At 43.7% G+C, this 25072-nt stretch overlaps 1 protein-coding gene across 1 annotated transcript; it reads right to left on the bottom strand.

The window, feature by feature from the left end:
- Positions 1-977: 977 nt before the first annotated feature.
- Positions 978-24479, bottom strand: CDCP1 (CUB domain containing protein 1). The gene is made up of 9 exons (XM_041466602.1): positions 24351-24479; positions 11513-11716; positions 9849-10205; positions 8214-8582; positions 5763-5990; positions 4696-5076; positions 4008-4373; positions 2702-2783; positions 978-1528 (listed from the first exon to the last, which is right to left on the bottom strand). The coding sequence occupies exons 1-9, from the start codon at positions 24424-24426 to the stop codon at positions 1078-1080; spliced, it is 2514 nt and encodes an 837-aa protein (XP_041322536.1). The 5' UTR covers positions 24427-24479; the 3' UTR covers positions 978-1077.
- Between the last annotated feature and the right edge of the window lie 593 nt (positions 24480-25072).

The following is a 25072-nucleotide window of genomic DNA, read 5'->3' on the forward strand; positions in this document are numbered from 1 at the left end:
CCATCATAACATGGTTGCTAAATAAATTCAGACTGATACAACAACAACAAACAAAAAATTAAAACATCTAGGCTTTTCTTGTGGATTCATTCTTTGCATTTCAGAGACACCAGGTGCTGTAAACAATCTTCTTTACCCTGTATTTTAAACCTTAGTAACAGGTGAAGTGAAAAGCACTGGTAAACAGCTGAATGACCACGTCATTATTTCTTTATTGAATCCTTACTCTCACTTCAACCAAAAGTGCAAGGTATTAGTAAAATGTGAATGTCACAGGCACCTGAACAGAACCACAAACTGGTTTAGACTTTTGAAATTATTTTTGTCAAAGAGCAAATAAAATAGTCTTTGGTGTAAGCTCACATGGTGGAATCCACGTATAACAACATCAGCTGAAACTTAGAAAGCCCATAATTTATTTTCTGAAAGAGAAGAGCCCAAGCTCAAGTGATCACACTGATTTACAGACACAGAGCTCTTCCAGGCAGCATACATGGTCTTTCATTACACTCACACAGCCACTGGCATGTTAAATCTGATGGATTTTCAAGCTGCAAGTGATGGAAAGGACGGTGCCCCCACCTTTGGTCAGATATTGGCAGATCACCTGGATGTGTGCAACCTGGAGCTGCCCTGAGATAGTGATGCAGTCTGCATCTGCTAGGAGTCACCAACCAACACTCAGACAAATAATGGCTTGTGAGAGGAGGAAATACAGGACAGAACACTCTCCCCACTGCCAGTGGCCAGTTTTAAGCTGGTGGTTAGGAATTAACTTTCCTGATGCCCATATAATAAAAAGCAGAAGCACACCTTTGGCACCTGTTTCACAATCAGTCCTGGAGAGTCCTGACTGGTATTGAGTTTGCTAGGTGTTCACTTTAAAACTGAAAGCTATCCACAGCTGAAATTAAAAAAAAAAAAAAAAAAGGACAAAAAACAACTGAAAACACACACATGAAACAAAACAAGATAAAAACGTAGTTAAAAATAACACTCCTCTTCAGTATGTTTTTCTCCTAGGCCACTGTCCTTACACCTGTGTTTCCACAGGAAACTGCTATACCTGGCATAAAATTACTCCACTAAACCATCCCGCTCCTTATTTTCCAGCAAGGGCACGCTTGTATCTCCCTTATCCTTTTTATTTGCATCTCCATTGTCCTCTGACTGCCCTGACTTCTGATGGGCAAACGTGTAAGTGTCTTGGTCTGTGTCTGCCAGGGGCAGAGGTTCCTCCTCGGTGTTAGAAGAGCGTTTAATGTCTTTTCTGAAGGAGAATGGAGGAGGAGAAGGTGGCAAGCTACCAACGGGTCCATCAAAAGGCCGGTAGACATCGACTTCTGGAGAGACTGAGCCATTTGACTCCTTTAGCAAGTGTCCATAGACCACAGCATCATCAATAACTGCATAGACATGAGACTCATTGTTTTGCCTCCCTTTTCCGAACAAGCCCTTTTTTCCAGGCATCTGGGTATTCACGTTATCATTGTACACTCCCACCATGGGATTCTGGGCTTTCTTCTTCCTGTTACAGAGGTGACATTGTTAACAGGTCAAAAACAACACGTCTGGCATGTTGGAACTCAGTAACAACAGCTTTCGTTCCCTCATCCCAATCACACAGTGTCAGGCAGCCTACCTGGATTAAAAACTTTTTGCAATTTTGGGAGAAATAATTATTGAGCCTAGACATTCTTTTTTTAACAGAGCAGAAAACAACTTTATGCTACTTGGTTACCCACTGCTGCTCTGCTGACCCTGCAAGATTAACTCCAATGGTCTCCCAAGCACTGGGGCTCTGGCTGTGCACTTGTACCAAGCCCCACAACATCCACTGGCATTAGTAAGACACAGAGACCATTAGGTCCTCACAAAAACAAGGCTGTGTTACTGAAGACAAGATAGTGGGTCAAAATGAAAGTCAAATGAATTTTTTCTTAATTATGCTTTCCTGACTGACTGCCCCTAAATTGGAAAAACAAAGGCTGAACTGAAAACTTTTAAGCCTGTAGTCTTTCCTGTGTGGCAGGAAAATGTGCTCCTAACTGCACTAGTCACCATATTGCATAAATTAATTCCAGCTCTACAGCTTCAGGACCCAACCACCCTGACAGCACTGAGCATACATGTATCAGAAAGCCCAAGCTATCAATGACTTCAGACTCTGCTCGTGTGAGTAATGCCATGCAGGTAAGCTTTGCACAACCCACTTCTCTCCCCAAGAGCTCATCTCACAGAAAGTTGCTCCCACTTGATGTGCAAACTCCAGGAGTTGCTGGAGGCTGTGTGGATGAAAGAAAACTCTTAGTGCATCTGCATGAGTTCACAGCTTGTTTGAACAAAGACTTGAGTGGAGTCATGCGTACAACAGCCACATTCATTGGGATTTCACGTTGCAGGGACTGCTGCGGAGGTCCAACCAACACTCACACTACACCCGAAAGCCTGCACTTAAGGCCAAGGTAAGTAGTGCTCTGCAGGTTGAAGTAATGTGACTCCAGGAATGCTGCTCTGCTCTTGAAGTTAGTCAATTTAGAGTAAGGAAGCATTCCTGGGGTCAACACTACTTCCACTGTGCCATCCTCATGCTTTAGACCCTGGTTCAAAGGATATCAACACATGAAAGAGAGGGCCCAGCAGCTCTCCCAAAATGCCCTCTTTGAACTGCAGAGTTATACATGCTGAATTATGAACTTACTTCTTCTTAACACAGCAGACGGTCAGTCCAATCACTGTGAGAACTCCAGCCCCAGCCACCACAGCAAGTATGATTCCGAGGTCTGCAAACAGGAACAAGGACATTGAGCAAAAGAAGGAACACCCAGCTTTATCATAAAATCTATCTGGGTTTGAACCCCTTTAAGAGCTTCTAAGCATAGCAGCTGCTGGCAGAGCAGGAGTTCCTACACCATGCTTGCCACAGGGCAACACAAGCCATTCCCCAGAGACTGGAGGCCAAGCAACAACAAACTCCTGCTGTTGGCAGTGGAGGACAACCAAAAAACCCAACCAACCCACCCACCTCCAAGAGTTTTTGATACAGCTCATGCACTGCTAAACTTACCTACAGCACCTCACACGCCTCTGGCTGAATAGGCAAGGAAGAGATGAAAGCACAGAAAGAAGCAGAGAAGGATTCAAAAGAAGAAATAGCAGTATTTCCACAGATTCCCCTCAAAACCCTCCTTTCCTCTGAAATACACAGGTTGTGTTGACCTGGGGTTTTCTAGGAGTCATGAAATTGATTAGGGAAGTCCATGCATGAGCAAAGAAAAATGCTGCAAGTTTCAAAAGCAGCAGAGATTGAAAAAAAAAAACAAGATCAAAAAATTAGAAAGAGCAAATGTGAAGCCAATTTACATAAGTAAAGCCTACCCTAAAAATGCCGCCTCATCTTTTTTTAAAAAACAGTTTATGTTTCAGGGAGATGAAAGAGAACAAAAAAACAGAATTTGCTGCTAGCAGTCAGGGCCCAATCTCCATTAAATGGTCAGACCTGTCCTAGGGAGCATTTCTTGTTCATGTGAACACTGAGACTAATTGAACTGCTAACATGAAGTGAGGACTGCTTGGATGAATAAGTTTGCATAATCAAATCCCAAGTTGTTCACTAGGTCTGTGACCCTGGAAGGGAAAAAAATCACTTCATCTTATTATATATTCTGTCTGTTATGTCCAATTAAAAAAGCTAAATTAAATTTTTTTAAATGAAATCTAGTCTTACTACCTTGATCCTTGCCATTTCTCTTGTGTCAATGAAAGAAAACCCAGACATACACCTCCTGCCCCCCAAAAAGCCATACCACATTCAAACCCCTCCTTCCTCCCCAGCTCCTAGAAATACCCAGCTGAAACTCTTGAAGTTTTTGAGGGACAGACTTTTCCAAAGGCAGGAATCTCACAAACTGCCTACATCCAAGGAGGACCATCATCCATTACTGTTACCTCAAGGCAAAGCAAGGAAACAAGCAGAAAACAAACCACCACAACCTTACAGCACTCACCTATCTGCTTGTCAGCCAAAGTCACCCAGAACTGCAGTGTCAGCTGCGTCTTATCCACAGGTCTACAGTTGGAGACGTTCACCCAGAAGTTGTGGAGCATGTTTCGGGGCTGGGGCAGGAGCTCGTCCTCGCGGCGCACGATCTCCTCTGCTCCCAGAGTCTCTTCCTTGATGTTGACGTAGGCGCGGCCCGTCTCACAGGCAATGCCCATGCGGTCCTTGGAGAACCCGAGGCGGGCAGTCTGCTTGCTGGGCACAGCGATCAACCAGGATATGGAAACATAAGGAGGTAAACCGTAAGGCCAGTTGGGAGTCTGCAAGTAAACTTTAGCTTTTGGATCTGGACTCACAGTGAATATGCACTCATCTGTAGCAAAAGGGAAAGAAGAAAAGAAAACTTAGTTTTGATAATTATTGTCTTTTCCTACATCAGTGTTATCACAATAAACACAGACACACCTGCAGAATTTGCCACAATCAACTATCCTCTACCTGGAATACAAAGCTCCTTCTCTCTTCCCAAAATAAACCACATCACTGGTTCAGATAAAGACTGACTCTAGAGTCTAGTCCTAGAGCCATTGCTAAAGGATTGAACTCCTAATTTCTGTTTATCCATATGTGCTTTAATAAGCCTATTGAGAGATCTATCACTGTACAACAAAGTAGTACAAAATCTACTACCTTACCTTTAATATGTGGCACGAAAGACATTTTCAGATCCTGAGGGATTGACTCATTGATGAATCCTTTCCCAAATGTTTTTAAGGATATGGAGATATTATTCCTCATCTGAATCTTTTCAATAGATCCACCGGGACAGAAGACACCAACATTCAGCTCTGTCTCCGGGGTGGCACTAACAATGCTGTAACTGTAGCTCATGTTGCACCTCTGCTCTGAGACGTGTTGCTGAAGTTTCAAGGACGGAGACATAATTTCTATGTTGATCATATCAGTGGCCAAGAGCTTCCAAATAAACTTATGCAGCCGAATTGGCAATCGGGTAATAGCCTTGGGCACTGAAAGGGAATAGATCTTCTTCTGACACCAACGAATGTCCATACAGCCTGCAAAAACAAACACAAAATCCCAAGGGCTGGGTATTTCTTGCAGAGGAAATACTTGGGCACACACAGAGTACTGTCAGGTTTGCATTACAGACCCAGATAAGCATCTACTTAAGAAAATATCCTCTCTTAGTAACCTTTATCCAAATGTGTATTGTTTGTATTTAAAGAGCTTTCCTTATAGGTGCAGGACACCCAAGAAACAGAAACATGTTTGAAGGCCCTCACTCAAGATATACCTGTGGACTGGGGCACTGCTGCAGACTAATCAAGGTATGGATACTTCAAATCTCTTTTCTACCTGTAGCTGAAAGCATCTGGGGAGATCCTACATCAAAGGGACATGCATGCAGAACAAGATGCACTCCTGATGGCAACCTTAGTCCTGCATTTTTATGGGCAGATTTATGGGTCTCTGGCTCTGTTTCCATAATTTGCAGTGACTTAGGTGACCTCTATCACTTCTCTTCTAGGAATAGCTACGCAGTTTCTGTTCTTAAAGGCAGAATGATGTACTGAACAAGGTCACCTCCAGGTTCATTGTACCCATCTCCCAGCTGGCCAACACCTGGTTTCCAACCTCCATCCATTTAAAGCCAAAGCAAGGGAACAAGTTTGGCTGACCCTTGGGGAAAAACAAGCAGAAGCATTCCCTAAGAAACAGCATTAAGGCACTTTTGTAGTACCTATGACTTTTTCAGCCGTGATCCTCAGCCGGGACAAGTCCTTGCACAGAAAGGAGATCCTGTAGACGGCACCAGAGGTTAAAGTCAAGACGCGGTCGCAGCTGCGAGGATCCTTGCAGATCAGGCATATGGGTTCAGACATGAGGGGGATGTGGCTGAGCCACCCTTCCAAGTGTATTGTCACAGTCATGTTCTTCTCCTTGCTCAGGTCGACCAAATGGGTGACATCTGCAACAAAAAACACCCCAGAGCAACTACAGCCAAGCACAGTGTGAATCAGAACTTCCTTCACCTTTTCTCACCCCATTATAGGAGCAGCTATTACAGCAAATACTTGGAACATCTGGAAGGAGAAAATAGAAGGAAAGAGGAAAAAAAATGCAAGTGCAGCTCATAAAGATTGACTGTCATGTGGAAAGATAGATTTTGGATCCACGCAACATCCTGGTGCTGTTACTAAGGCACCTCTCTCTGATGTTAAAAAAAGCAAGCCAGCCCAGTGGAAGTGTCCCTGCCCATGGCAGGGCAGTTTGGAACTGGATAATCTTTAAGGTTCTTTCCAACCTAAACCATTCAATGATTCTACAAAGGACAGGGGGGGAAATAGTGTACCTATATACACACATATTCTATTACTACTCTTCATTTTCTGGTTTTAGCTTTAGCTACAGATCTCAAAGTCTTTTATTCACACAAAAGATGAATAAAATAGCTTTCTCCTGTGTGGGAAATCAGGCAGACAAAAATGCAAGTGGGCAAATGGAATTATCTAAGTCACTGGCACAACCAAGCACGTAACCTAGGACTCCTACTGCAAGGTTATCATTTTTCAGAATGTTTTTTCCTGCAGCAGCTAAACACAGGAAGAGTTAGATCAAGAAGTTATTGTGACTGGAAAGAGCCATATTTTCTTCTTATTTGATGACAAGAACCACAGACAGCTGTGGAATACCCAAATGTTTGGGAAGCTTTGAGAATATGCAGATAGCAATGAATTTTTAATAAGAGCAATGTTGCAGATGGCAACCTGAGGGCTGAATTTGAATCTTTGATGGAACTTATATAACTACAAAAATCAATCATGAAATCCTATAAAATCCCTAGAGAAACCACTGTTGTCTCTTAAATCCAAATGGTTTATTACTTGCATTTTATTCATGGAATGACAACCTGTTTTTAATTTTTTACGTGATTATCATCTTGTCTACTGGCCATAAATATATTAAAGTTCTTTTTGCTCTCGAAAGAAGAAGGGAGATAAAGCTGATTAACGGAATATAATGTTTTCATTCTGTCTAGCTTCCAAGATGCTCACACAATAAATGCAAGCAAACACAATTTTGTTAACAGCAATTCTGTGAGGATTTGCTGTTCATAAACAGAGCCAGGCTAGACAGACAAAGAACACAGAATTGTAATCGTGAGATGCTACAGATCCTTTCTGGATATGTGACTTTAGGGCACAAGTCATTCAAACCTTATTCTCTCTAAAATTACCTAGACAGCCTCTAAGTAGCTCCTAACACAGTGGCAGTCAAGTGTTGACTTTCTTCCACCTGCTCTTCTGCATTGAGTGCACCTTGATTATTAACCTTCATCTTGAACTGAGGTCAGAGCTGCAAAGTCAGAGGCTAAATCACTAACTCCATGGCTCATTACCTAGACAGGCCTCTTATTTCTGTTTTTAGAGAAACACTCTGGTATTACAAGTCATTGTGCTAAACCAATCTGAATTTAGGGCTAGAAAACAACAAAAAAATGTTTTCTCAATATACAGAAAGAAATGTAAAGAACATCCAAAAATGTAGGGGATATTATTAGTCGAATAGCTTACTGACAACTTTTGTGTTTAATGTGACTCTTCACACTTCTTGATGTTCAACCTCCAATAGGAAGCAAAATTAAAACTCAAAGGAAGAAAGGAAGATGCATATTGATGCCATTAGCAATACAGAGACAATTTTACATCTCTCAATTCACCAGTTAATACCACAGATCTTGCTACCTACCATGACAGTGGATTTCACCTTGTTAGGTGCAACTGCTCACACAGGGAACAAAAAACTGGGTTCATGCTTTAAAGAATGATTTTTAAAATGTTGAGTCTCATGTCTGAAAGCAAAACTGTTAAAGACATTTTTCAATTACATTATTCAGGTGCTGGAAACGGAAAGGAGTCTCCATTTATAAGTTACGGTGTACAAAAATACAGCAGCACTAAATACTCCATTGCAAATTGCACATTTCAGCATAAATGCTCGCCTTGCTGTACGGGTGGCCAGTGGTACCCTGGGCAATGAAACAGGCCACAGCGTTGCTTGGCAATCTCCTTAAATGCATATATGGACCAAAGTTCAAGGAAAATAACAAAACAGAGTATTTATCTCCCTTGAGGTGCTCAGGCCAGACATCTGTAAGTGAAAGCAACAAAAGAGGCAGGCAGGTACTTACTCTCATCAACCTGTGGGTGCTGAACGATGACTTGGAAGAGCAGGCGAAGAATGCCCGGGTTCTGGGCATCCTGATCACAGCCCTGCAGGGACATGTTGAAACTGCCAGCCATATTGGCAGGCTGGCTGTCGCTCAGCCTGAACACCTCCGGGTTGCTGGGGGAGCCGGGGATGTAGTACTCCACCCTCTCCTCCTTCCTTTCGCAGTTGGAGAGGCTGTAGTTGAGGAAGAACACGCTTGCTCTCATGTTGGGAGGAATCACAAACTGCCACGTCATGAGCTCGTCTTCTGGAAAGCCCAGCGGGTAGTTAGGGGACATCAGGGTGATTGAAGACTCCCCCTTCAAAATTGATTCAATGATGCATAACCCTAAAACAGGGAGGGAATCGCAATATATAAAACAAGTTCCAGTTACTGAAGACACACTGGCATACCTAGCACCCAAGAAGCAGAGTCTTTTTATTTTGACAGTGAGATCACCCACTCCACATACAGGTTAGGTTATTACAAAATGCTCAGACTAAAACGTATGTTTGAGTTGATTCTTATGTCTTCAATTACAGAAAAGGTAAGGAATGTATTAATAGTGCATTTGCAGTTTAGCAGGTTAACCTTTCAAGCACATGGACAGACAAGCCTTTATTACTGGCAAAGGCAAGATCCTAATTCCTATTTCTACATTTGGATTTGCAAGAGCAAACACAAAACCCAATAACTGCTTCTGCTTCACTGGGTTTTGGGAAACAAAAGATGCAAGCTTTTATAGCAGCATGTAGCTCCATTTACAAAAATCTCCTAAACTGAACAAAAGCACACCAGCAAAGAGCCTCAAATAGGCATATTAAAACACAAATGTGAACTGTGCAGGCTGCGTAAGACACTTTATCCTTGGATGACTCTTGGCAGTATGAAGTTGAGTACATAGAGATTATGGTCCCACTCTAGGACTCCAGTGATGGTGTGCAAGCGTGAGGAGTGCCAGGAATTACAAAACACTCATGTTCTAGAAGCTTGAAACTGGACCAGGTTTCTAACTGATAGCAACAACACTAGAATTCAAGTATAGAGCTAGATTTGTCATGAGATCACAAAGTAACCCACTGATTGCTGTATAATATTCCAGGTATTTTAGGAAGATTATTACACAACAGTTTATGTTACTGTGCAGGTTCAAACAGACAAATGTATTTATGAGCCCTCCTGTGCCTTCTAGGCACTGCTTCACCTTTTCCCACACTCCTCTCCTGAAGAGAGGTACTGGTTTGAGGCTCCAGAAGAAAGAAACTTTTTTAAAAATAAACAAGCCCAACTACACACTGCAACCAGCGAAAAACTCTCTGGCTCATTTTATACTACCCAGTCTCACCTAGCTGAATGCACAAAAACAAGAAAGCAGGTATGTTTAAGTTTTAGGAAGTTTAAAGAGATTTACAATTATTAATGTACATCAAATGCTTTGACTTCAGAAGAACACCATCTAACTAAACTAACTTCATAGAACAATAGTTTCCAGAAAAGACGAAGTGAAAGGGAGTTAGGGCTAGCAGCACCAAAACTGGAAAGTTAGCTGTGAAGACAGGTTGAAATGGATTCTGCTGCAATCTGCAGGAGGCAGCTGCACTGCTCCGTACTCACGTTTTATGGAAGCCCTGTTGGCTATGTTGAAGCCTGAGGTGGTGAGAGGCAAGTGCCACGGGAGGTGCAGTGACATGACAACTCCTCCCAGCAGCTTGATGCGAGACACGGAGCCATTCCTGCAGAAAGTGCCAATGTTCACCATGGCCTTATCAATACAGCTGTTGATGTTGTAGCTAACGGAGTCTGGGCACGTCTCTCCTGGTTCAATCTGTCTTAGCCAGGAGGTAGAAAATTTTAGCTCAAGTCCAGCTTTTGTACTTGCCTTCACGTCCCAGATGTAAGTCCTGTTAAGGCGAGGTAGCCCCGGTGGGTAAAGATGAACATCTCCAAAGGGACATGGGCCTGACACACAGTCTAAATGCAGAGAGAGAAGAGCTGTGATACACTCTGGAAAGCATTCCATTAAATGGGGAGTTTGATACTTCCCCTTCCTTGCTATTATCACAATTTTTAGGTTGCACTGATCTTTTCCTCTACGTGCACTAAAAGACACTCCTGTAACATGGTCACAGGCTGTCTCCAAACAGGACTCCCAGCCCACAGAACAGACAGGATAAACCTGCTCTAGTCAGGCTGACTAATAGGAGGGATTCATTGTCCCTAGTATTCTGCCTTGTTTGCTGAAGAATTTAGAAGGTATTTAGTGAATAGGGCAGAGTCTGAATGGGCAAAAGGGACAAATGTAGTGTCAAGAGAGCTGGAAATCACAGATCTAGAGAATTCATTTTATCCTGTGTGCCCCAGAGAGTTCCTGGCAAATAATTAATTTTTAAATGTTTAAATGCTTGCCATGAACTGTATGTTTGTTCCCTTGGTGCCTGGATGAACAACAACAACTGCCACTGCAGGATTCTGGAGGGAACCCAGAAAACTTTTATCTGAAAAATCCAAACAATTGATTGACACTCAAAATAAGTAACTTTAATCTGTGTCTAGGCTTTGACTTAAAAGAAGAAATATCACAAGTGTGTCTTGCAAATATATGAGACACAGTGATACTATCTGCATGAATCATATGAATAAAATTCCAAAATATGAAGAGAATTGTTCTTCAACACCACCCCAAAAATAATGAAGATGTTACTAAAGACTGAATACCCAACGAAGTTTGGGATCTAGTTGAGAAGTAGCACGTGTTCATGCCATTAAAGAGTACATATACCAAGGATAACAATCAAAGCAAAAGAAGCTTTAGTTACACTTCTGAATTTACAGTTTCTTGACTTCAATAACATTCATTAAAAATAAAGAAACATGTGCAGGTCTTCAATGTTTCTGTTGTCTGTATAGACAAAACCAAGCTGTTCATCAAATACATTACGTATTGTTGTAAGTGTTCAGAGGCTTTTGTAAGGAGCAAAAAAGATTCTTTGATGGGTTTACAAATTGTGGGAAAAGGAAAAGCAGTAAGGAATTAATGCAGCAAACCACACTCTAGCTGTTTCCAACACAGCCAAGTCACCATTAATTCTGCCAGCTGCAATACAGACTTCTTCAGCTTGCATAGTTGTAGTCATTCAAGGTTATTTACTATCAGTGCTCAAAGATTTCTTCTTACCTAAGATTATGGCAGATACCTTAATACAGCAGCAGGAAAAAAAGCATGTGGTTTTACTGAAGGAAAATTACCACTGGGGAAAAATCAAAAATCTGTATCTTACCAATATTTTTCTGAATTTCTGCGATGAAATACTTCTCGGGAGTACTACAGGTGAAGGTAAAAGTCACATTGTCCCCAGGCTTTATCTTGAGTTCCGACATGAAGACATTTTTCACGCGTATTCGACAGCTTAGTGGAAGAACAGGTTTCAGTTTAATCGTAACTGTGGTGTTGTCCGCTTTATGAAGAGAGATTGTAAAGGAAGCTAAGAAAGAAAAAATACATAGAACAGAGGTGTTTTGTTACTAGCACATATGAGCAACACCAGGCTCTCCACACAGCCCCGCAGATGCCACAGTGTCCAAAGGAATATTTGCATCCACTTCTCAGGAGCCTCTGGTGTTTTACCAATAGAAAATGCCTCCTCTCTTCCAGCACAGACAACATAAAAAGACGCTTGCTGCATGTGCCCAGGAGAAGTATACAGGGAATTTATGCACAATCAGTTCTGCTCCAATTTACCCTCACCAGTGTCATTTATTTCACAATTAAAAAGTAGCTCAGCTATTGCTTTCAAATTGTTGTTCCCCTGATTTTTTTTTTCAGTTTGTTATCACACAGCCTGCTTCATTTCTGAAGGCACCCATCAAGTCACGACTCAATTCAGGAAGTTTATTCAGCAGCCAAACAAAAAAAACAAGCTTCCACTTCAATCACAGACAATGGTAACAGATGAATTTGAGGGTATACCTCAGCAATTAGTGCAGGCCAGATGAGGTATTCCAGCAGTACCAAAAGCACATACCAAGAGATACTTTTAGGTGCAGTCATGGCCCTCTCCCACCATCCCCACCCTTCACAACTCATTCCCTGAAGGTACAGAATGTCTGTGCAGTGCCCCTCACCAGCACAGAAGGCATTTGTGGCCTGGAACAGAGTGTGGGTGTGCTTGGACACTTCCTCTCCATCTCTGACACGACTATCATTGATTCACAGCTTTTGGGAAATACTTCACAGATTTCAACCCATCCTCAAGTACTGCCAGATGCAGGAGCAGCTCTCACAGGAAATACTGGAGCCACTGAATAAACTGCTTGTTGAATAATCTTTATTTTATGGGTAGCAGTTTATCAAAAAATTACTCAAACCTGGCTGTCTTCTAAAAATATACACACAATATAAGACACCAGAGAGTACTGACTGGACAGTCAAGATGACTATTATTAATTCAGTTGGATGCTTAGCATATAATGAGGCCAGCCCTGGCTGAAATAAGTCAGATTTGCAGTAAGGTCAACCATACCCCAGACCCAGGTGAATATCTAAGGACAGGACAGACTGTAAGTTTTCTGCTGCTTGTTTTCATTGTTCTCCATTCCCTATTTTGGAGTATGGAAGACAGAATCTCAGTGTCTACAGTACTTGAGCTTTTAGTGCATATGACAAAAAAATAATGCATATAAAAAAATAGTAAGAGATCTAGAAATAAAGGTACCCCAAGTTTGGTTCAAAAACGTATTTGCCTTGAGTGGCACATCACACAGGGCTGCATGACAAAGCTCTGCCCATATGCCAGGTTGGGAATCCTCTTTCTCATTAACCTCAACGAAAAAAGATTAGTGCTGGCAAACCCAGCAGAGCAGCGCCCTGAGGGAGCCCCTGAAGCCATTCCAATTACCAGGCAGCATGTCAGGAAGGTGTAGGAGAACAGCTGGCTCACACACATCTGCAGGATGCTCCAGGCTCTGTCCAACTGCTCAGCATCCCTGGAGCACCAGTCTGGTCCACACCAGCTGCTGCTGGTGCAGGGGTGATAAGGATGCTGATCAGAGCCCAGACATCAGGGGCTCACCTGGTGGGATTGTGGGGAGCGGGGCTGGACACACCATGGGAACCCTTGATCAGCAGAGCCTTCTAATGGCACACGAGCACACCAGAGACCCTCAACAGACACACCCACCCAGCTCAAAGCTCCAGTCATCGCAGCTGCTGAAAGCAGCTTATTGCATTAGTGACTCAATTTCACACAAAAACCATCTGTTCTATTGAAGAGAGGTTTAAAAACCTCCTAATTTTTACAGAAATCTTATGGTTTTGCAGGGCCTGACTTTCACTGCTTTGCAAAGGCCCCGGGGACCGAGGATCAGCATGGTCCATTCCCTGCCACTGGAAACACTGCGGCTCCAGGTTTGGCAACACCAGGCATCAAAAACCCCACTGCTAGGGAGAGTAGGGCAGAACAGAGTACTCAGAGACAGAGCCCATCATGTGTTTACCTGACTTTTGCTGGTCTTGAGCCTTTTTGCAGCTTTTCCAGCTTTTCTACACAATCTTGGGAGTCAAAAGACTTAGTAAGTATCTTGAAACTTAGTAAGTATCAAGATACTTAGTAAGTATCTTGAAACCTTGAAACTGCCTTACCTATCTGCCTCCAGGATCAAAGGTTTTAAATGAAAATCTCAAACATCACAAGGATTGCCAAATTGCAGCACATATTTTTAACCACAAGTTTACCAACCCCCTAATACCATTAGTGAGAACCTGGTCACTGAGTAACTTTCCTACAGCATTTAAGTGACAGAACAGTTCTCTGACCTGAGAGCCTACACTGCATTCTCCTGCCTCTTCCAATGGCTGGCACGCTTTACATCTGTGTTTGTGCCTTAGAAAAGAGATTTTCAATATGGATTTTCCTGAGGAAATAAAAAAGATGATGGTGTAGCCTGGGAACTGCCTGTACAATGACCTTCCAAGCACACAGGGGACAATTGCAGGGGCAATGTCCATGGGGTGGGGAAGAGAGTAAAGCCAAGCAAGCAGTCAGGGCTGCTCTTCCTCATTCTTCAGGAGGAAGCAGTCTCCAGAAAAGAAAGCGAAACAACTGCTTCCAACCTAGTCCAGAGTTCTATTTTTCATACCACTGGGTTCTTTTTGGGTTCTCTTGGGGTTTTATTTTACTACACCTAGTGCACAAAACATCTTTGACCATGATGTTCATAACATTTCTGATGTTTAGTCATTCAGATATGATGTGTTAATAACATAAACTAAATAATTAATAACTATGGAAAAAAGACATTTCTTTCTTGCACAAGGTAGTTGTCATACTCACCTTGTAAGTTTAAAAGTATTACTGAAAAGTCCGTTTCTAACTCTCTGTTCAAACAGTTATCCCTGTTACTTTCCCCATCCCTGGGACAGCACAGCCACATGGCCAGCCTGGCAGGACAGAGACCAGGACCCACTAACAGCCAGCCCTCCTCCACCACATGCTGGCACATGGCTCTAATTTTTAGTCATGAGGATTAGGTTTAAGCATAGCCTTAAGCACGTGACTAGTTTTAAATCAAAACAAATACACACCCTGAGCCGCAACCAAAGAACAGAAATTTTCAACACTTTGAAATAAGCAAAGGGTCCTACAAGGGTCAAAACAAAGTATCCCCTTCTCCAGCCCCTGAAAGACCCAAATTTAGCTGCCTGGGCTTTTTTCCCCTCCCTTCTGCTCCTCTTGCTGACTTCATGACCATATAATCATTCTTCATTTGATCTCTCTGCAAGAATATCAAATATTTGTCAGGTCAATATCATTTTCCAGCATAGATTTATCCCATTCCTCAGCTTTCCTAAACAGAACCTGCCCAAAATCATAGAAGTGTTTCCAATGATCAATATATATATCATCACAGCAGCAGGCAAAAAGGATGCAGATCTATACCAAATCAGGCCAGCAAAGTTGCCTGCTAGAAGCCCACATAAGAACAAACACCTTCTGTGCATAAACAAACAGCTTGCACAGAAGAAAATCCACAGATAATAATTTTGGCCAAGAAATAAGAGCGTGGTGCTGTAATGCCAACAGCAGCCAGCTGCTAGGGATGTGCTAAACTGCATTAGACTATCAAATCCAATAGGAAAAGCAGAATAAAAGAATCATGCGGGAAGTATAAGCAGTGACCCCAAAGTCATTAAAAATAAGTGAAGAAATGGCTAAAACTCCCCAAACTACAGCCACACATGAGCAGCATGACAGAGGGACTACTTAAAGAGCAGCTTCATTGGAGAGCTTTTATAAACACGAGTGAGTCTCCTCATGAGTCACACTAATCTGTCTTTGTCTGTGACTCCCACTGCATGCCTTTTTATTAGGATTACCAGTAACTGGACACATTTCTTGAAAAGAAGCAATTTCCACGCCTTATTGCTGCTGCACAGGGATGACACACAGGATATCCAAACCAACATGAGGAAGCATTGCCAAGCTGGATCTCGTCTCTTGTCTATACAACAATGGAATTGTTCAGCTAGAAGATGCTAGAGGTAAAGCCTGCAGTCCTGAGCTGGTTCATAGCTGATGCAGACAGCTGATCTCATCCTATTCTTTTTTCCTCTAAGCAATTACATTTTTCCAGCCTCTCTTGGATATTTCATCAACTTCCCTAATCTCAATCTACATCCTCCCCTCCACAACTGGATTTTTCTGCTGCTCATCTTCATTTCAGAATGGGTCTTCATAAGTTTTCTCATCACAGCATCCCTTTATTACTACAGTAATGCCCCTCTTTACACAAACAGCATTTTCTTAACAGGATGATATTTCCAAACTTTTAAGTTAATGCTCAGAGCTCTTCCACTGGGGTTAGAAGCAAACTGCGTAGTGTAAAACAAGTTCAATCACTCCAGAGAGTTGAGCCTAAATTTATTTACTGTGTTTGCATCTGACAAGCTCATAGTAATTTTAACATGTATATATAAATGTCAAAAGAGCATTTTTCCTGTACAAGAGGGAGTGCAATGTAGAAGACAGCTGGCAAATAGTCAGGGCAGTAGCACTCACATGGAGCATATGTACATATATACACGAGCAAAGGACTTGGCAGAACAGCAATTTTTATGGCTTTGTAAAGTGCCTTGCTACACAAAGCAGGAGCTAGAACAGAGTCCAACTAGTTTTGGCTTGACAGCTGCATTTTATTGCAGTCATTTACCCGTAAGGATCCATGGATTGTTCCACACGACTTGACTGGCTGGATTAAAACAATCAAAAAAGACGCAGACCAAGAAGACAAAACCTACAACGAAATCCCAGATGTTAATTTATCCCGGAATTATGTACAAAAACTGTTGGTTTGCCCATTCCGGTTAAATCACGGGCTCATTCCATGACAGCCATTTTTACTGAAACCCAGCTGGATGGGGCTGACTCAGCCACCATTCATGAGCTGGAGGAGCCGAGCTGCTGCGCAAGATGAGTAGCAGCAACTTGCTCTGATTATGAAACACCTATATCCAAACTCCTGTTCTGCCCCAGGGGGATCTGAACCCACACAGCCAACATGCCTCTCCAGAGAACAGGCTCATTCCCTGCAGGATATTGTGCCACCAGCTTGGGACAAGGATAGCACAGGGATGCTGCTTGCCACTACAGCTTGGCAGGCTCTCCTGGAGGCTCACTGCCTCTTCCGGGCCTCTGCAGGGATGCTGACCTGCAGGCACACTCAGAGCCTGCTGCTCTACACATAATCTACTACACATAATCTACTACACATAATCTGCTGCAAGAGTCATGGCAAGAGGGTGGGAAGCAAGGGATATAATACAGTAACTCAGTGTGCTGGTGCATCACCTCAGCACCACACTGAATTCACACTAGTGAATTGTGAATTGCGTCACAATTCACTGCACAGTTCACTCAAAACTGGCCAAAAGCACAAAAAGGAATGTTTGAAAAAGTAAACGACTCCCTGCTTTGCCAACTCAGTTGTTCTGCACCTGCCTTGCTAACATCTTTGACAATCTGAATCCAACTCTCCAGTTCAACTGCAGCACCCAAGCATCATCCACGCCTCCAGTCTCACCCGCAATGTAATCCAATAAGGTGACTGCCTTCACAGTCTTCAAGCCCATAGCAAAGTTAGTCAGGGATACACACACTGTTTGGACTCCTCTCATCTCCTGAACAACGCTGTGCGCAGCAAAAGAGATCACCATCACAAAGTACAGCCAACCCTTCTTCATTTAAATGCAAACTACTCCCTACATTACATGATTATCTCCTGATATTTGGACCTGTCTTCCACCACCACACTTGTCTGGGATATGAGGCCCATATTTTGTGAAAGGATTACTTTCAGAGAATCACCCAGGAAATCTCAGTGATAAAACCTGGCAAAGCTTGTAAACTCTTAGAGATAGATGCTGCCAACTGCTATTATGCCATGCTAACACACCTCAGGAGAGGGCTCCTGTGGGAGAATACCCATTCCTCAGCCAGCACAGAACAGCCCCCTAATCATCACTGATTGTTTGAACTGATAGCCAGGATGGGGATGCAAAGCAGGTGAGAGGTTCATATTTTACTCCTCATCAGGGAGGAAGGGCAGACACTTCTGGCATAGTCATGTTACAAGCCATTCCAGCACAGTTCACCAGAGAACATCTGTCAGCATCCCAGGCCAACGAGGTTGCTTACTCAAAAGTTGTTAATTCATTAATTTGTAATGTCTAACAGGAATAAAATACCTTCAGATTTAAAATAACTGAAGAAAAAACCCAACAACGATATATTTCTGTACTTACACAGCTTTCTCTAGAACCTTTCTGAAGATAATTAAGACACTCATATAACTCATGCAATAGATTTTTTTTTAAAAGAAGCTTTTTTTCACCACAAGTGGGAAAGAGACACTGTTGACTCTCAGCTGCCTTTTCCTAATCATTATTTTACAGATATGAAGTGTTGTTGCATCTGTAGAGGTGAGATGGAGAGCTCAGCAATCCCTGCCTATGAGCTGACCACCAGCATACAGTGTATAAAATGTTCCACACCTGGGTCTGCACAGCTTGAGGAGAAAATGTCACACTCGTTGGAGAAACATTGACACCCCACAGGTCCCTGCAGGAGCCTCCCTTGATCAAAGGGGTGTTTGCTTGCATAGTTTTTTATCCCTACCTTGATTTAAGCCAGCAGGAGGACAACACCTCAGAGCATGTCTGAGCAGCTCTTCAGTCTTGGCTCTGGTTAACAAAGGTGTAAAAGCACATTTTGCAATCAGGGATCCCTCCCACGCCAAACATCCTGCTGTCAGCTCTTAGTCTCTCTCTTCTGAGGAACTCCAAATAATCTCTTTCCACTCCTCAAAGCTTGCTCTACCCTCTGTCTTACAGTCAGCAACTCAGAAAATCCAGGACCAACTCCAAAATGCCAGCATTATCCTACCTCCCAAAATAAGAGTTTGATCCGACATCAAGTAACCACATTCACTTTGTTCCCCAAGAAACCAAAAGGCACAGCTCAAAGCAGGCTGCCCCATGGCACCCTTGTGGATGGTTGTTAAAAGAACAGGAAAGTAGAGACTTTACCCTGGTACAGGAGATAGATTTTTTTTTTAAAAATCACCTTTTCCACAGTAATGGCAGCCTGGGCACTCACAGGCAGACTAGATCTTACTAACATATTGAAATGTGTATCTGCTAGACACTATGACACAATTCTTCAGCTGAAGGTCTTCCTGGAATTCCCATCAATACTATCCACACCAGGCAGGCTCAGCTGCAGGGAGCAAACCCTCGCCTCTGTCACCAGCCAATACAGAAACTCAAGATGTTGCTCTGCTCTGGCTGTAAAGGCCAGCAGCCAACAATGTACTAAGTGCAGCCCAGCCCACGTCCTTTCCTTCACACCCTGGTGGCACAAGCAGATGTGAAGCAAGAAGAAACTGTATGGTAACATCTGCAAGATATTTGAGAAGTTTATGAATCAAGGGACGGTGACCTGGCCCTACTGGCTGAATCCTACTAAGAGAGCACTAAAAGTCAGCAGCTGCTCTTCAGGAGCTGGTTAAGGGTTTGGTTCCAAGAAGCCAACCCCTGCTGCAGTGGGTGTGTTCTCTCCAGAGCTGAGGTTTGACAGAGACACCTGAGCAGCACCAGTGAGTTGGATACTGTCCCAGAAACTGCTGGAAGTGCTTTGGTAAAGTGGTATCTTTAGTTTTTCCCCCAGTCAGGCAAAAGTTTATAAATTACAGAAATTACTAAAGGTGCAGATTTTAAAAAATATTTTAACAGAAGGGTACAAGAGTAGTCTAACAAAAGAGCTCTTATAGATCAAAACTTGCATCCAAGATGATTCTCCACATATTCTCTAGCTAATACATGCTTTGCTGCAGCTGAGTCTTTCTAGGAGCTCTTCAAGGACACCAAGACCGGAAAGCATCCAAAGGGCTCCAGGGAGCGCCCAGAAGAGAGGAGGAGGACTTTGCTGCTGTAAGAGAACTACTGGTCAGCTTAGCTCAGAGGCGCATTCCACTCATGGCAGTGGTGAGCAGCACTCAGCTTCTCCCATAGCCCCAGGCATAACCCAGCACCACCACTGATCCCACCCCAGCCACAACACAAAGGGGTACAACTCCACACACACTCACTGCTCTTCTGCCCAGGACCTGAAGAAGGTCATGTTTTGCCATCAGCAATTACAAAAAGCAAGTGAGAATGGGATTAATACAGAAAAACTGGTGAAGAAAGGAGCTATTCAGCCATCATCTACACTAATCTGCAAACACGCCATGCCCCTGTCACCCACAGCTTTAGTCAACACAGGTAAAGCCAAAAGTATCCTGACTTTGCTCTCAGCACAGGATGGCTCCTCATGCTATTTCCAATTTGAAATATTTCTGGAATGCACTAAGTGCAAAGTTGTTCAGCCCCTGCCTAAGACTGAGGGTTTGGCAGTTGTGTATCACAAAGCTTTTCATTTAACATATGCCGGTATCAATATCAATTAGGCTAAGTGATAAGGGCTACATTAATAAACTGAACCCTGGCAACATTTATTTGTGAAAATACTGCTGCTGCTATTACATATTTCAAGAAGTCAGATTATTTTTCAGTAGTTTTCTCCTACTTTCTTTTTCTATTCCAACCTTATTTGTAGATAAGATAATTCATATAAGCAATTAACAAGCCTGAGCACAATTGACCCAAATGATATCAGATATCAGGCAGGGGAAAGGTTCTTCCTTTATTTCATACAGCAAGCCCCAATTTCTGTCTAGAAACTCTCATTGTGGTATAGCAAGACAACACACAGAACTGTGATAAAAATGAGAGGAGGACAACCTTCTAGCTAACAAATAACTTCTTCTATGTCACAGGTCCATGGCGGTACTCTAGATGTGAGACTTATCAGCCTCCAATCCTCTGACCTTGTTTCTCCCTTGACTAGCCCTTTGCCTTGAATCAGTGCCAAGAAATAATCCTTTTCAGCATGCTTTCCCCTAATTATTTTTTGTCTGATGAGCCACCACATCAAATCACAACCCCAGGCATGAAAAAGACACCAGCCACCTAAGGAGCCAGGCTCAGGAGCTGGCTCATCACATCCCATTTCTTCTCTCCTGGCCACTTTGTACTTCCACTCAAAACTGGAAGCACCAACAAATAACAGCCACTTAGCAAGTGGCTGTTATTTGTTGGTGCTTCCAGTTTTGAGTATGAGTAAGCCCAGGAACAAGAGTAGAGCTCTGGGAGGAACTTCATTCACACAACTCCAGAGACAACAGCCTTACTGAGGATCTCTAGTGGGGGGCACTCAAACTGCTGGTTATTTGTGCTGCTATGGACAATGAATTCAGCTCAGTGTATCAATCCTCAAAATTTTCACATTCCCACTACCTCATACACTCACTCAAGCCTTCCCATCACCTCTACATTCCTTCAGACTTATAGATGAATGAAAAACACACACAGACAAGGCTCACCTCTTAAAAACAAATATTTCAAACACACAAAGTTCTGGAATTGTGAAAAGAGAAAAAAAAAAAAAAGGGGTACTTTCTGGCAGAGAATTTAAGGTAGTAGTACCAGAACTGAGACAAACTATAAATAATTACTATAAACACGTTTGTTTCTAGAGAATAAAAAGTTAGCACTCCAGACTGATAATGGCATGAGGCAAGCAAAAAAAAAAAAAAAAAAAAAAAAAAAAAAAAAAAGTTACAACACATGTACGTTGGTTGTAGTCTTAAAAGGAGAGGTCTCAATCGAATGAACAAATGGTGATTCAGAATGGAAATAATCCAGTTTCCACCGACTTTCAGAGGAGAACAAACACAGCCGTTACTTATACTTTGTCAGAGCAGCAGAATGACCCTGCTAACAGCTCGGGGGGTTTTATTTTGTTAAATGAAGCAGCTTTACACGTTAAGACTGACGTGTGACTCAAATCAGTCAGCTGCCAAGAAAAAGATAACTGGAGGGTAGAGCAAGAATCAACATGGCACCATCTCTAAATTCACTTATTATAACAATGACATTTTAAAGACAAAGCCCAGAATACATACGCAGATTTTATCACATTCATAAGGCTACTTTAAACCTGAAACGTTTATGTTTCATAGACAGCACAGAAGTCTGATTAACTTCATTAGTGCCTCAAAGAAACTCATTTTTAGTTGGAAAACACATTTTCAAAGGTCAGATATGCAATACTCCGCTCACACTCCCATGTCTGTGCACAGCCAGCACACCAAATACTTCTTTCTGTAGTTTTCCAGCTATAAGTTAGAGCCAATCTTTCATTTGATAATTTACGCATAAAGTTGCATCTCAAGAAAACCCACAAGCTCCTCTGAGGACCATGTGACCAGCCATGCTCCACCTACACCTTCCTACAGGAACACTGTTGTAATACTGCACCTGCTGGGAAAGGGTGGAGCAGGGGGGTGACAGGAGAAAGAACTTCCCCAAGGATGACAAGAGACAGCTTTAGAGATAAGCACAGCAAAATTTGTAGCTGTCCCACCAGGGCATCACCACTCTCCAGGGGGAGCCACGTGTGCCTCATACACACCCCACATGCACATCCAGCCTAAACCTGGCCTTGCTGAAAGGGAAGTTGCAACCAAGGAAAAGGAAGCATCCAAAGCACAGCAACAGCAGAGCCAGTACCACCAGTCAGCACCAGAGCAACAGGAACTCTTTAAAAATTACAAACCGCACAGGTGTGCTGACGAAAATCTTAACCTGAGCTGTCTTGGGCTTTCAGGACAAACCTTTGCTCAGGGAAATGTTCCAATAGTTTTGGTTGTGCAATAACAACAGCAGTTCCAATTGGAAGGAACGACACACGAGATCTCATGTGCCAACAAACCCGGGAAGGCACCATTCCCCTCTGCCTCATGTCCCACTCACACCATCCCAACCTTCAGTCTGCCAACCCATGCTGCCAAGGTAGCTGAGACTGAGCCACCTCTTTTTTGGGGGACTGGAGCTTCTCAAAGAGGAGGAAGGCACCACGTTGAGAGTTTGAGCGGGTGACAGAGGACCTGGCACACAGGAGTGGTGGTGGTGCTTGTACAGGAGACAGACCAGCGGGGGGAAGCCTGCGGCTGGAAAGGAAGGGATGGAAGGAGGTAGGAAGAGGGGCCACCATCAGTGGCAACAAACCACTGGGTCTATCAGTGGCGTTTTCTGTGACTTCTCTATCACTAACTTTAACTTAAAGTTAAGTTAACTAACTTAAAGAGCAGCTTCAGGATTTGCCAAAGAGCAAGGCCAGAGATTGGGGAGCTCTTTTTCCCACATTCCTCTAGATTAAGCTAAAATCCTTGGACAGTCTGCCTCCCCTGCTTCTAGTGCTGAGCCATCTAAGGTTTTAAATATTTGTTTACTCTGAAAACAAAGCACAATTATTAAACAGCACTTTATTTTCTTTTTCCTTTGAAGAGGCTTAGAGAGGCAAATTGCTCTTATTCACTCAACTCGAAGGCAATACGCTAAATGCAAATATTTTATTTAAAAGACTGCACAGCTTGAAACTTAAACCTCAGGGCTGCCCAATTTCAAAGGAAACATATTGCATGTATTGTTCATGATAATAATGGCCTCAGCTCCACTTCAGCAGAACCAGTGCAGTTAAAGGCAACAGAAATATTTAAAAGGCACAAATTTCACATCAGACTCTTTAGGTAATTTACAGTCACTTCAAATAACTCACCAGTTATTTTGTACATAAGGACTCATACTTCAAGAGCCTTTAAAAGGACTTACAGCTAGCAGTTAAACAGACTGTTTAGGCTTGAGGATGGGCATTTTTTGCAATCAAGCAGCTTTGGAAATTGAGGAAAACACCACACACTGTCCCTATGAACTGTATTCATAACTGGAATTATTTTGGGGTCGCACACAGGGTTAGATACATGGGATTTCAACAAGCATCCAGGAATTTCAAGAGATGCAGAGCTTGTAGTGAGCATTAAACCATCTGACTCGTCTGGGCATATAAACCTTTCCACTTCCCTGCATCTACTGTTTACCAGTTGTTCTACATAAATAATACCATTCTCTGCTGAAAAACTCGGGCACGATCCCACACAGAGCACAGACCGAGGAACTTCTGCTCTTTACAGAGAGTTCAGCTGCCCCTCTGGCGTCCAGGGGAAAGGACTTTGTGAAGTTACTTGCATAATCAATACTCCAGCAAGCAAGGATGTAAAGATCAAATAATTTTTCTTGTTAGCATTTTCAAAGAGAAAGAAGAGGGAGCGTTCTGACTAGAAGTGCTGAAACTGAAATGTCCCACCGCGCAAACATTACGGACGCGATTCCACCCCACCACCCCCGTCCCATTTAAATAACTAATAGTTATTAAATCAGCAGCAGCACACGGGGATAAAGGCAGAGTCACCAGTCTCCCGCCTGCGGTGCCGCCACCTGAAGCGAGCCCGGGCTCGGCCGCGCACCGGGCGGGTCCCGCCGGCCCGGGCAGCCCCTGAGGGGCAGCGGGGAGGGGACGGCAGCTGAGCCCCGGCTGGGGGTGATGGGGAGCCGGGGTGCGGAAAGCGAGCCCAGGGTGGCGGGAGCCGGCCCATCCCTACCCCTGTCCCCGTCCCTGTCCCTACCTTCCCGCGGGAGCAGCTGTGCCGAGGCGGCCAGGAGCGCGGCCAGGAGCGCGGCCAGCGCTCGGCCCGCCGCCATCTCCCCGCATGGGCCCGGCGCCGAGGCGGGCGGGCGCGGGTCCCCTCCGGCGCCGCCGCCGCCGCTTCCTGCTCCACCTCGCACCTGGAGGGACGGGCCGGGCTGGGCAGGTGAAATCCCTCCTCTTCCTCCCGGCCGGCTCGTCCCCGCCCGGGCGCTGCTCCGGCCCGGCTCTGGCGCGGCGGGGTGGAGCCGGCTTGGCAGGGTGCCGGAGGTGCGGGTCCTTGGCAGGGAGGTGTTATTCCTGCCCTAAACGCTTTTCCCTGCCCATTCCCGACAACATTTACACTTACCGAAAGGGGTTTGTGTCGTCGGTCACCAAGTTGCCCTCTCCCCCTCGGCGGTGTTACCGCGTAAAGGGCCCCTTGCCAGCCAAAGCATCTCTGAGGTTCAGTGCTTAAAGGGAGCTTAAAGTTGGGGCCAGACTTTTTTTCCCAGACAAGGGGTAATGATTTTAAACCACTTTGGCAGATTCAGACTAGAGATTAGGAAGATGTGTTTTGTGCTGACGGTGGTGAACCACTGGCAGAGGTTGCCCAGAGACGTGGTGGATGCCCCATCTCTGGGAGCATTCACAGACAGGCTGGACAAGGCTCGGAGCAAGCTGGTCTATTTGAAGATGTCACTGCTCATTGCAAGGGGTTTG

Source organism: Pyrgilauda ruficollis, unplaced genomic scaffold (genome assembly GCF_017590135.1).
Source record: "Pyrgilauda ruficollis isolate IOZ18807 unplaced genomic scaffold, ASM1759013v1 scaffold2, whole genome shotgun sequence".
Classification (NCBI taxonomy): Eukaryota; Metazoa; Chordata; class Aves; order Passeriformes; family Passeridae; genus Pyrgilauda; species Pyrgilauda ruficollis.

Coding starts and splice junctions, on each gene's coding strand:
- CDCP1 (XM_041466602.1), bottom strand. CDS start 24,426: ATGGCGGCGGGCCGAGCGCTGGCCGCGCTCCTGGCCGCGCTCCTGGCC. Junction 10,206..11,512: donor AGAAATTCAGAAAAATATTG/GTAAGATACAGA, acceptor CTCTGCATTTAG/ACTGTGTGTCAGGCCCATGT. Junction 1,529..2,701: donor GTCTGCTGTGTTAAGAAGAA/GTAAGTTCATAA, acceptor CCTCTGTAACAG/GAAGAAGAAAGCCCAGAATC.